The sequence below is a fragment of the Callorhinus ursinus genome, unplaced genomic scaffold, assembly GCF_003265705.2.
Source record: "Callorhinus ursinus isolate GAN/ISIS: 27379988/994484 unplaced genomic scaffold, GSC_fseal_2.0 scaffold13, whole genome shotgun sequence".
NCBI lineage: Eukaryota > Metazoa > Chordata > Mammalia > Carnivora > Otariidae > Callorhinus > Callorhinus ursinus.
In genome coordinates, this window is record NW_027397075.1 from 34853426 (window position 1) to 34867182 (window position 13757).

The window sequence follows — 13757 nt, forward strand, 5'->3', positions numbered from 1 at the left end:
CAGAAGCAATAGGGCAATTAACTGGGTAGCAATTAACCCTGTGGGTGTCCATGCATAACTGAGAAACATGTCCTGCCTTCCTCGAAAGAATGAAGATTGAGTGGCCAAGGCGCACCAGCCCCACCTGCCTGACTGGCGTCCAATCAGTAAAATACAACACGGGTGCATCTTCTTATCCCACATCTCTGCCATTTTCCCAGGTTCCTTAAGGGGCTGGTTGTTCTGAGTTCCTCAGCTCTTTCTCCTTTCATGAAAACACATCTTTCCTGAGAAGGCTTTCAGTTCAGCACCCAGAGAACTAACTGAATGGCAGGTTTCCGTGGAGTGGAGAACCATAACGCAATTCTCCCGAACTGCAATTTGGAGCCAGGTCCTCTGCTGTCCCCAGTCCACCTCCAGATGACCCGGGACTGCTCTGCTAACACATCAGGGCTCTGGAACCATCCTGATGTCCAGCTCAGCCCCTGATCTACTTCTCAGGATGATCCTGAGGGTCATGATATGGCACGTCATGTCTCACCCCATCAGTCCTCCTGTCTCAGGGATCACGTGCTTTATGGCCAAGGAAAAAGTCAACTGAATGGCCTGCCAGCCAGTGGGCCCTTCCTTCCTCCAACCGCCGACGTGGACCAGTGACTTTCAGCAGTGGCTCCGATTCTAAAACGCAGCGGACTTATTGCAAATGCATATTCATCGGAACTATTCCTGCTCCCTCCGTCTCACAGATTACAGTGCTAAAAGTACAAAAATATACCAGCAAGGCTACTATGCCAAGTAAAAGGGGCTGGGATCACCAACAGAAGGCACTTGACAGGCAACCCTTCGGGGCTCAGGAAAGGGGCAGGGAGGTGGGTGGAGACGGAGAGCATATGTGTGCATGCGTATGAAGGTGTGAGCACGCTCAAATTCATCCGGGACCAGCCGGGATGGGGGAGGGGTGGGGTGGGGAGAGGAATCCACGCATGTGCACACACAGTGTTTCAGGACTCAGAATGACCCGAGAGAGGAGTGAGGAATGAAAGTTTGAAATCTGAATGAAGAAATGCAGGTTGAATAGGAGGGGAAAATGTGTCTCAGCTGGAAGCTCCATTAGACAGTGAAATTGTCTCCTGAGGGACCTGGTTGGGAAGCTCCCTGTTTAAGACATCTGAAAGTGGACCGGCCAAAGGGAGGGGAGCACTGTGGGACATCACCTTACCTCCTGGCTGCCTCTGGAAGACAGAACCTACAGAACACTTTTCTTTGTCCTTTCCTGATGGTCCTCTGTTCCGCTTTCCCTTCCTTTGATGGACTGGCCAGGTCTCCGCCTACCTGCCCCTCGGCTCTCTCCCTATTCTTTCCTTCACTTTCTTTCCCTCCTCAGATGAATCAAGCTCCAGTCAGCAGCTGCCTAATCTGTGAAAGCATGGGGAGGCCTTAGGGCTGAGACAGTCCCACCCTGGATCCCAGGCGCTCATCCATCTTTGATGGAGCACAGCTCCGGGAACAGAGCAAGTGCTCAGAGAGCAGGAAGGGGGTGTGTGAAAGAGGGACTGGCCCAGCCTCCTCACAGCTTGCCCTGCTCCGGGTCCCCTTACCGGAGCACAGCTGTGAGACTGGGAAGCGGGGGGAGGCACCGTGTTTTCCCTGAGCTGGAGGCTCCTGGCCCTGCCCCAGAAACACTGCAGAACTATGCGTCTCCATGAACCAGACCTCCCTCTCCTTTACGCCCGCTTGATATCTGGCTTTGTTGCCTTCTTTCTCTGTCCTCTCCTCTCTGTGAGGATTGCATCATTCCACCCTTAAAAGAAAGGAGGGCTGGCGACAGACAACAGTGTTGAGGGGCACAAACATGCCAACCAAAAGGCACCAGCAGCTGAGGGCTTCATCTACTCCTGCCTCCCTTTACCTGCCAGGTTCAGTCACTCTTCATCCACAGTGCAGGAACGACCTTAGCACACTCTCAACCAAATGGCCTTTCTAGGTCCTAGCATCCCATGTTTTAGTTCCCATAGCTGATAACAAAGTAGAAAATCACCTTGGGTGAAGTAGGAGTTCATTGCCAGGGTCTCAAAGGAGACATACTTTTATTTTTCTCTACCATTTCTGGCGTAACTTACTTCTTTCATCATTCTGGCCTTAGGTAGGTTTCTCCTCAAATCTCCTGCTACAGTCATTTGACCCAAGACAAAGGTAGAATTTCTTATTACAGTCAATACAGTGGAATTCTTATCAGAGTCAATGTCATACTATTCAGCAGCTAATTATTTCTCAAATTGTTTGGCGGTATCCCTCACCAAGTAGATTGTAACACTGGAAACAAAGAATCCTGCTATATAATTCATGAAATTTCCCTAGGATATTGATAGTACACACAGTAGGTGCTCCATAAATATTTCTTGATTGACTGGTGATTAGCTTCTCATCTCTGTCAAGAGAAAATTCATAATTTATTTTTTTATTATTTATTTATTTTTAAGACTTCATTTATTTGTGGGAAAGAAAGAGAGCACAAGTGGGGGGGAGGGAGGGACAGAGGCAGAGGGAGAGGGAGAAGCAGGCTCTCTGCTGAGCAGGGAGCCTGGACCACGCAAGGCTCCATCCCAGGACCCTCGGATCATGACCTGAGCTGAAGACAGACGCTTAACTGACTGAGCCACCCAGGTGCTCCTTATTCTTTCTTTCTTTATATATTTTAGAGAGAGGTGGGGGAGGAGAGAGAGAGAGAGAGAATCTTAAGCAGGCTCCATGCCCAGCACAGAGCCTGACTCTGGGCTGATCTCACAACCCTGAGATGGTGACCTGAGCCGAAAACAAAAGTCAGCCACTTGATCGACTGAGCCACCCAGGTGCCCTGAGAAAACTCATAATTTACATTAGACAGTGCTGACAGCTAGAGAGGGATCATTTTTTACCTTCTCTCTCTTTTTTTTAAGATTTTATTTTTAAGTGATCTCTACACCCAGCATGTGGCTCGAACTCACAACCTCAAGATTAAGAGTCGCATGTTCTACCAACTAGCCAGCCAGGTAGGTGCCTTCTCTTTTATTCACAGCATATTTTCATGTATGTATCTGCATTACTTCTTACCCTGTGGCCCCCCCCACCCCAACTGATGGGGCGGACGTACCACACAACCAGTGGAGTCCAGCTTGCGGTCTGAGATGCAGCGGAAGTTCTTACTGCAGCCCCCGTTATCCTTGCTGCAGTCGCGCACTGGCCCAAAGGAATCCAGCAGAACCTCCAGGCTGTCAAAGGAGGACGAGGTCATCAGCTCCTCTCTGTGGGGAGACACGGGGGGGGGGGGGAGGGGGGAGGAGTCAAGGGCACTTCAGGTGCAACAAGTAGCATCACATTCCAAGTTCCTATCTAGTCAACCGCATCACGTCTCGCTCTCGCTCACAAAGAGTAAAGATCAGCCATACTCTGAGCCTTGAACTAACAAATTATGGACATTCTCCATATCTGGGAAATGAGCCAAGGCTGTAATGCCTGGTCAAAGAAGGAGGTCTAAACTTGGGCAAGGAAATTAACATTTTATTGCCTGTCAGTCCTTAGGGGATGTGGGAAGTGCTTACAAACTCTAATTTTATGTCCTCTCCCAGAGCATGAGCCTTGGGGTATGCGATATTGACCCAGATAGAGTAGATCCTGGCACTTTGTACTGGGAATCGGAAGGCAGCCTGCCAACTTCCCCTTTCAGCTTGTTGTGATTCCTTCCCTAGCTCCTTGGGCCTTCAGGTAGTTCCTCACTCAGCACCCCATGCCAAGTGTGGCCTCAGCTCCATGGGCCCAGACGCACCTGACCTCCACAGCATCCTCCATCACTGTCATGTCCGTCTTACACTTCGCGGAAGGGTTAATGGCCAGTTCAGCCGGTGGGATCACAAAGCTCTTGCTGAGGGGCAGCCACATGCCCTCCCCAAGGGTGTAGGTGAATCTGCAGGGACACCCAATACCAGGTGGTTACATCTCGGGGACCAGCAGCCCACTGGAGGACAGAGCCTTCTGCTGTCAGGGGCTTCCTTTTCAGCCCTCCTCACCTCTTCAGAAAAGGGAGCTGACGGCCATTCTGTGGACAAGACGACTGAGCCCGAGGGAGGCAGAGAGGTCTACTCCTGCACACCTGTCTGGCCATCTGGGAGAACTGATGGTGGCACCCACTCACCAGCTGTTGGAAGTGGTTTTTACCAAGCCCTAGGAAATCCAATTCCAGTTTCCTTCAGATGTGAAGCTGGACTTCTTCAATTCTAAGTCAGATATAACTGGAAGCATTTTAATTGAAGCGACAGGCTGGCCTCCCACCATCCGCATCCCTCGGATTGCACACTCAGTGGTAGTGGTAGTTGCTCTCTGTACCTGGAGAAACCCTACCAGGGGAAAGGAAGTGAGAAGTTCCCCGCGTTCTGGTTGTTGTGTGATGTACACAGAAAAGCTGAAGCCAGGAGCCCCAGGGAGAGGAGACGAGGATGGACAGAACAAACCTGGATGTATTCTCCGAACTCCTACCCACACCCTCAGCTAATGGCGGGAACCCTCGGGAGTCAGGGGAAGATTGTGTTGTGTTTTTTTTTTTTTTTTAATTCTTATAACAGGGGCTAAAAGGAATAAAAGAATCAATCAACGTTTCAAGGGAGAGCTTAAGGAAACCATGAAAGATTATTTGTTTATTTATTCATTCATTCTATTTCAAAGGCATTCAAATACTCTGTGTTCACAGTCAAAAATAGTCTATGGGATAAAGCCAGTGTGGGTGGGATATCACAAGGCTGTGGCAGTCCGGCGGCCCCTTCCAACTTTAATGCGGAGGGAGGAACAATTGAAGAATGCCTACAATTAAAAAGAGCCCAGCCCTGGCTTGATCAGCATGCTGGTCACAGAGCCCCACTTCAGAATCTCGCTCTTACCTCTCCCTTAACCCACACACTCCTTTCCCACTCCCTGGGGTTGCCAGAGATGCTAGGAAACCAGACTGATGGCATGAGATCTTTCATGAGAAATGTAGCGCTCTGGAATGCTGGCTTCAGAGAATACCCATAGACCAAGGCTCGCGAGATTTTCACCCACTCCCTGAATGACAGCCCTAGGACTAGAACGGCTGAAAGAAGAGAAGGCCGGTGCCCAGGGGAGAGGCAAAACCACTGAGCAAGTGGGATAGGGCCAGGATTTGGGAGATGGTGCCCTCATTCCCAACCTCACTCTTGGTCCCCTACTTCTCTGACCTGCTGGGCAAATCTCCGCATTAAGCAGCACTGAAATATCAACAGTGCCTCTTTCTCTGAAGGAGGCCCTCAACTCTTTCCAGCCCTGGGGACAGAAGGCAATAGTTGGGGCTAGGTCTGTGCAGGGATGCAGGGAGGGGTCTGCACCAGGTGAGGGAGGCTCGTTAGTAGGGGACAGAAGAGGACACCTGCCAAAACTGAAGGCGCCAGCCCCTTCACACACACACACACACACGCACGCACACGCACGCACGCACGCACACGCACGCACCCTCCCTCACCCGGCAAGATTAAAGAGCCAATTCAGGGCAAGTGATTGCCCCAAAGTGCCTGGAATTTGGAACTCAGGGTTGAAGTGGGTGGAAGGCAACAACATGTGAGTAGTTGTGCTGACCCTGCATTTCAGGATGGACATTCTTGAGGGCAACATTACAGTAGGCAGGCTGGGCTGAGGGCACCACTAATATTATAAATAATCTGTCGTTTCCGAGGGAACATACGCAAGTTTGAATGGTACCGGGAGGAAGCAGTTTATTTGTTTATTTGGACATAGAGGTGAATTTCTGTTTTCTATTTTGGTTATAAAATTACAAGTTTGCACAGATGCAGAGCAACAAACCTGGGACCTGTAGCTTATAATTTATGAAACAGGTTTTAGGAAACAGTTGGCAGTTCTAGCATATTTCTGATGGTTAATTTTCCTTTTGGAAGAGAGTCCCATGTCCCTCCATTTCAGCTTCCCCTTCCTCTGCATGCAGCAACAACTCAAAGGGAACAGGAAGCTACCTTTTTCTCCAGCTAAAGCTGCTCAATGCATCTAAGACCTACAGAGCAAAGTTTACATCTTCCAAAGATGCCATTCCCACCCACTTCTTCAGCGTCTCCTTACACCAAACCCTGCCTCACACTTTGTGCATCTACGGTGCAAGCTGATTGTCGTTCCTAAAGTCACCTTCATTTTCTCACCTCTTTGCCTTTGCTCTTGATGATCCGTTCTGAATTTACTTCCCTTTATTCTTTGCTGGATGCCAGTCATTTTAAAACTCAGTTAAAATTCCCACCCCTTCCAGAAAGCCCTCCAGGATCTTCAGGCTCAACTTCAGGCTGAGAAAGGGACGCTCCTCTGTGCACACACATGGCCCCTCATTGCCCCGGAGAGGTTGAATTGTGCCCACCTTTTCCTTTGTCTGTCACCACTCAGAAGAATGTGCTCTCTTGGATGGCATCTTTGTTTTCCCACTGCCTAACACAAATTTTTGGCCCAAGTGGTAGGGGTCACTCCATAAATATTTATTGACTGATCAATAAGGAGATTTAGTTATGTTCTCTAGTTTGCACAGTCTACAGGGGGATATCATCTCCATTTTCAAATTTAAAAGTAGAAGTGATGGTGAAGATTATCCTTCATTTAGAGCAGGACAGGGGTTAATCTCTGGGTGTGAATGGATTTAGAGGTCAAGAAGGATCTGGGTTTCACGTCGTGAGGAATTCGCAAAGTGCCCAGTAGTTTCTGAGACATAACCTAGACCACATTAGCAAGAAAAAACAGTGTGATCTTCAATCCCTGGTGGGGCCAAGGTGAAACCTGTAGAGGAAGCAGTCAGGTGTGGCTGAGACTAACCTCACTTGAGAAACCTCAACATGGCAGGTGCTCTGTAGAGCTGCTCCATTTATCCTCACAACAGTCCTCTGAGGTTGGTCACTTGGCTCCATTTCACTGATTTGTCAATTAAGATTGTACGGAGCTTAGCAACCTCCCAAAGGTCACCTCTCCATAGGAAAGATGGGGTTCGGTGTACCCAAGTAAGGCTCACAGAGCTTTCCAGCCCATACTGGCTCATGTCTATGAGATTCTAAAGTTTTCTTTCCTCTGCAAAATTTACTGAGTAACTCCAAAAACCAAATATAGAACAAACTGTCAGAGAAAAAGCTGTGTCCTGAAATCTCATCTGTCCCTCATTCATACAGATTTGGCAGGAATGACTTCAAAAAGCCACCAAAGAGAAATTGGGAGAGCATCTGGAATGCTTTCCCAAGTTGGGTCTTCTCTCGTGACAGCTGGTGGTGACCACTGCAGTTGATGGCTCAGCTGTAGCCTAAGTCGTGCACATGACACTGTTGAACTAGCTTAAAACTTCTGTTCAGAGGTCAACACTTGCCAGAGAGCGCTGGGCAGAATAAGCCTATACACTCACTGCGGCTTGGCATCAAAGAGAATGTGAGGAAATGGTTGAATAGCTCTTGGCCTGGCATCTCCACTCTTCTCCAGAGCAGGCCAGTCCAGGATGAATTGTTGTTCCCAGTGACACATGTACTCATGTGGGAAGGGCGGTCTCTGAGAGAGAAATCTGGTCTGCACCAATCCCTTTCACCAAAGGGTCTAGTGGAATGGGATGATCCTAGCCACAATGGAAAAGACATCTCTGGGACCACACTGGGTTTGCTGAGAAGACTTAACTGGAGGTTCAGCTTCCTCGGACCCTTTGAGTCTAGCCTGGGCCCTTCCCAGCTTCTTTGGGATTGCAGATTACTAAGGTTGGGTTGGGTATCAAGGTCCTTTATTAATCTGGTTTCAAGTCCTTAGGAAACACCTGAAACGATCAACTACAGATATTTACTGGAGATCTACTGTGTTCCAAATTGTGTGTTAGATGTTATATATTTAAAGCCATATAGTGTACTACCCTTTCCCTCAGGAAGACAACCATTTCACTGGGGAAATAAATAGGCAAGTAAAAATAAACATGAGATAAAATAATTGACACATAAATATTACAGTCACTACATTACAGATATTTGGAGGGGGGAAAGTCATTGTGGGTTGGAGAAGCTTTCGAACAGCGCTTCTCAATCCTGGGTAAAGATCAGGATTACCATGGTGCTTTGAAAGAACATTTATGGCCTGGTCCCACATCTCAGAACTTTCCAATTAATTGGTTTGTGCCGGGTAAGATCACTGGTCATTTCTGAAGACGACTGGGATTCTCCTGGAGGACCAGGGTGGGAGAACAATTTTTGGATGAAACTGTAAATTCCTTGAAGTCAGGGACTATGTCAGTCATATTTGTTTGATCAACCCAGAGCATTGAAACCAGTTTCTTGCAATGGTGTAGTCCATGAAAATGGGTAGTGTTTATATTAGGAGGAGAATATATATTCTTGTTAGAGGAAAGAAGATGAGCCACAGTGCAGAGTAGGAACTGTTCAAGTTGTTGGGGACAGTGGATCAGGTAGGGAATAGATTTGACTAAGAACAGAAGGTTCCACAGGAGAAGAGCAACGTATAATACAGACTTGTACACTGACATTCAACAGCGGAAAGACTCAAATGTCAGAAATGTGCAGTGGCTTGGAATTCATCAGGACACTAAATCATAGGTGAGCAGAACAGCAAGTAAATAGTCCTTAGCTTCTTTAAGAGATTATGGTCACTGACCAGGTCATAGAGTTTTCCAGAATAGCCACTGGTAGTTGGTTTACTCAGATCCCAGAGTGGTTTCAATTAAAGTTCCTAATACCTGTAACACGTAAATCATGACCCATTGCATTTGACGGAGAGACTAGTTATTGTCACGTTAGGAACCAACACGATTGATTACCGCACAGGCTCCCGAAACAGTTGACTGAAAGGGTCAAACCATGCAACTGACCCCTCGGAAGTGCTGGGGTATCACATCCAGTTGGCAGCTAACAAACTTGAAAAGAATAAATGGTGCTTGTGGGGATGGAAACACAGTTCTTGTGCAGGTTCTGCTCTAATAGCAATTTCATTAAGGTCCCTGTTTTTCAAAGTGTTAGTTTCTGACTTTTAGGGGAGAGGAAACTTATCCACATTAATCAGCCAAACTCCACAAGGTTCTCCATCTGCCTTATCTTTAACACCCTTCGAAGGTCCTCTCAGACCAGCAGCAGCAAACGAGAGAAAAAAGTCAGCCAAATGATAAATCATTGTTGGAAAGTTTAAATGCCCAAGTCATAGTCTAAGGAATATAGCTGACATCTTGTGTAGCACAAATCCTCAAAAGCAGCCTCCAGCCAATGCCATTAATGTGACCCAGCCTCCCTGGGGAGAGACATTCAAGAGGGAAAAAGGCAAGGGAAGGCCCTGTGAGGAAATGATTCTGTAAATCTGCGCTCTTGGCGAAGAGCACGCCTTAAGAGAACACTGCAGGGGCCAAACCCGGTCCATCTGGAGCCAGCAGGGAGGTGGGGGCGGGAGCAGCTGGGGCAGAGGACCCGGCTCTAGGTGGCAAATGCAGCAGCAAAAGGAGCACTCAGGCCAGGACTGGCTGACAGGGAGGGTCTGGGGAAGGAAGGGCCTGGAAAGGGAGCAGTGAATACGTTAGATTCAGCATATTATAGGAGTGCAGGGAAAAGGAAATGAGGTTTCCATCTGCCTCACAATGCTCCCCATTCCCCCCATAGTGCCTTGCTCTAGCTGAATGCATGCTTTGACATCAGACCCTCCTGCAGCCCTGCTGACTTCCTCTTCCTGGGGACGTGCACGCAGAGGGAGACGTATTCACATCCACATTGCCAGGCCACATGCAAGCTCGGGCACTTAGCGGGTAGTCAGCAGATGCACATTGTGCTGCACATTCACTGAGTGACGGATAGATTGAAAGGATAAATGGCTGATAAGATCTTAGTCTGGCAATAAACATGTATTCCAGCTAAAGCCTGGTGCAAATGAAACTTTATGAAAATCCAATAGCTCACGGCGGCACCCAGGCCTTCCTCTGCTTGTTGACTTTTTCAGCTTGTGCTATTCCAGGTGTGTCGGTAGAAATTTGGGAGGGACCAGACACATCCAATTTGATTAGGAGGGTGGTAGGGAGAAGAAAATAATAATGAAGTAGAACTGAGAAAAGGAGGCGGCAGGGGTGGGACAGATTCATTTTGAGCGAGATTTTATGAAAAAGGTGCAAATTAGATGCAAAATGGAGAAGCAGAAACTGACATTAATTGCCTGCTCTGTGCCAATTTCTGTGCCAGGGGCTCTCCCTGCATTATCTCATATATTCCCCACAGCAATAGAACCAAGCATATGACGTAGCCCCACTTAACAAACGCGGAAACTGGAGGGCCCAAGAGGCTAAGTAAATTACGGGGGTTCACAGAGCAGGCAAGGAAGGAAACCAGGACCCAAACAGAGTTGTCTGCCCTCCCAAGTTCTCCACGGTGTCACCAGGCAAGAGTGTGGGGCCGGTGCTTTGGTTATGAGGAGGGCAGAACTGCTAAACGTGGTTCCCAGGTTATACTTTATCTCTAGGAAAGTAAGTTCAGTGGAAAGTGGGACATGGGGCTTGTAGACATACATAAGCAAGTCCCTAGACAGCCACTTACCTGAATATTTTATCAGAAGGCTGTTCTCCCAGAACCAGGTCAAAGCCCCGCTGAAATATTGTGTAAGGCCAAGGCCTGAAAGGAGAAACATCATTCAATTAAAATCAACTCCACCAACACTCTCAGAACATCTGCTTCGTGTGAGAGGCACCATGCTGGGTACTAGAGACCCAGAGACAGAGAAGACCTCACCCCTGCCCTCCAGAGACTCCCACTGACAGGAGCTCACACAAGACCCTGAATGGAACCAGACCAAGAACGGTTTCAACGTAAAAATCACTGAACCACTAGGAAAGTGGGATGTCATGGGTAGGACAACCACAACTACATAGAGAGTGAAATGATATTAAGGTGGACCTCACGTAGCTGTAATTCATGGTCCTTCCGACGTAGACCTAACAGACAGACACTTAGATTTGCCTCACTTAAAAAAAGAGGAGCAGCATGATGTCTTGGGAAAGATGAAACCTCTGGAATCAGACAGTTCTGGGTTCAAACACTGTTCTGCTGTTGACCCAACTGGCTTACTGTGGACAGCTTATTTGCCTTGTGGAGTCTAATCTCCCCTTTGGTAAAAATAGGGTTAATAACGGCTGCCTCCAGACCACTGTGAAGATGAAGCAAACCTCTTAGGCCAAAGCCACAGCTCCCACGGGGTCCTCAACATGCCCCCTTTCCCTACTCAAAATGACACGAGGATTCTGGGTCTTTGACAGGTTCCAGATGTTTTCAAACCTTTGAATGTCATTCGTTCAAGCAGAAACAACTGAAATCGTGTTTTAAAATAATTCTTAACTACAAGTCTCCCTTGTGAGCTTCTAGGTTTTGTCACCTATACTTGAAAGTTCGCAAAACTATTTCATTTAAGTAGTACATATCTTTTGGCTAACCCAAATGTCTAACCCCAAAATTATTTACTCAAAATTATTTGAGCTAGACTTAGTGAAGCCCGGGATTGTGTTGGGTATTAGATATCGTACGTCCTGGATGAACTGAGCCCTTGTTCCCACGGAACTCCGTCTCAAAATTGACCCAAGGATTAAAGATTTTACTGTAGACATGCCTTTGGTTTTCACGAACCAGAAAAAGTCAGCAGAATAAATTGACATAATTATGATTTGGGGCTAATGCTGGGAACTAACCCAGGGGTTGTCAATGTGGGTGATATCACCCAGTAGAGTGCATTTGGGGACATTCATGGTTGTTCTTTAATAACACGAGCTTGGGGGACATTGCTGGCATTTAGAGGGGAGGGCTAGAAGAGTACAGTGCTTAGGATAGCTCTGCGTAAAAAGGCATTTCCATATGTCCTGCAAACTACTGAATATCTCACTAAACATTCACATAGGTGGAAACTTGCCTATCGTGACCTGAGCCAAGATGCTAACTCCATTTACATATAAGCACAAAGCAGCTTGTACTGTTTTGATATATGACACATTTTCTACTTGCATAACTACCATGTAAATCAAGGGAAGATGATACATCATTAGAAATTTTACCAAGATTTGTTCATAAGTTTGGAAAATGATATCATTGTCCACAATGCTCTTCATGATTTTTGAATCATCCATACAGCACATCTGGATCAGTCTATACTGCTCTTACCTATATTGTATATCATATATTATTTTACATATTACACTATGATGAATCAACATCAGGTTGCAAATGTCTGTGAAGACTATTATTTCTCTTATCACAGTACTACCACAGCATTTGCACATTAAAATGGTTACTCTATGATTATAAATTACTTTCTTTTTATTTCTCTTTTAATCACTGTTAAGGCATTATATTTATAGTTGAAATCTTGCACATGTAGATTTTATTATTTATGAATTTCATGGAAGGATTATAAATGGGGTTAAAACAATTTATTATAAAACAGGGTGTTGGGTCTGATAGGGTTGAGCACCACCAACTTAACTAGTTTACCAATTAACTAGCCAAAGGAGTCAATAGTTGCAAGGGAAGCCATTAGCACTACATAAGGAAGTGGCTGGGATGAATGCATCTGCTTTTTATGCTTACTATTTATAAACACTTCATTCCTGGAATTCAATTTAGAAATACCCTGAAGCAACTAGAATTGGCTCCAAAAAGTACCCCACCCTGTGTCATGAATAACCCCTGCATCAAATAAACAGTTCTCCCCCTTGTGTTTTTCATGTCTGTTCTCTTTATTGGAGGTGAACCCACAGAGAGGGGTTTGAATATGATTCTTTTTTGCTGAACAGCAAGTGGTGGCTTATGGGCAGCTAAAAATTATGTATTAATTCAAGAAAAAGTCTAGAAGTCATGAGGAAAAAAGTCCCCCATGATCCTTGACACCTACTGAAAGGGCAGTGGAAAAAGAGGGACATGTAACTTTATCTCTCTGTTGGGCAAAATCACATTTTATTTACTATCCGTTTAGTAATTTTAAATAACATATATTTTGCCTTCGAGTCATCTCCAGTACTCAAAACTGGTACAATGTGTAATTAGAGTTAATTCTTGGCTTGGTTCCTAGGTTGTTTGAAAATATATTTTGAGGAGCCAAATTTCAGGACTGGCGTTGATTACAATGTGAACAATTAACTGCGTAGAATAACATAAATAAACCTGTATTCAAGCCATAGGTAATAAATCAGTGAGCCCACCGATTAAGCACACATCAGCATGTCGCTAGGTAGGTCAGACCAAAGAGCCCTCCTGTTCTCAAGGGGCCTGGAGATTGAGAAAGACAACCCAAATTCCAAGGGCGCAGACGTGCAGGGTAGAACTTGCCCAGATCACAATGAGAGGCGGCAGGGTACAGCAATTAGGACATGGGTTCTGGAACCTGCCTGCCTACTTCCAATTCCAGCTTCACCACCAATCACTGTGTGATCTTGAGCAAGTCCCTTAATCATTGTGTCCCCATTTCCTCACCTGCAAAATGAGGTTGATGGAAACAATTATATCTGTGTGGCAAGGCTGTCATGAGGAGGAACGCTTTAATACAGCCTAAGTGTTCAGAACGGTCTCTGGCATTTAGGGAGTGTCCTACAAGCATTTGCTAAAAAAGTTAAATGTATCGGTTACCCAAATCAAATATAAATACTTTAGTAAGGAGATTCCCTAATTTCTCTGTAGGAAGAGGTGTCTTGCCTTGTGGTGCAAACGCAATGGTAACACCAGGCTTTAGCTCAGATTGTGCACGTATGTGTGTTGCCTGCCATGTTC

General features: G+C 46.4%; 1 protein-coding gene across 2 annotated transcripts in view; it reads right to left on the reverse strand.

Moving 5' to 3' along the window:
• The window catches only part of ASTN1 (astrotactin 1), a 309433-nt gene that overhangs the window by 89529 nt on the left and 206147 nt on the right, over window positions 1-13757 (reverse strand). For both annotated transcript variants that reach the window (XM_025877937.2, XM_073900053.1), the window contains exons 9-11: window positions 10548-10622; window positions 3782-3919; window positions 3110-3260 (exon numbers count right to left, since the gene is read on the reverse strand). In XM_025877937.2, coding sequence (XP_025733722.1) covers window positions 3110-3260; window positions 3782-3919; window positions 10548-10622 — 364 coding nt within the window. The remainder of the gene's footprint in view (window positions 1-3109; window positions 3261-3781; window positions 3920-10547; window positions 10623-13757) is intronic.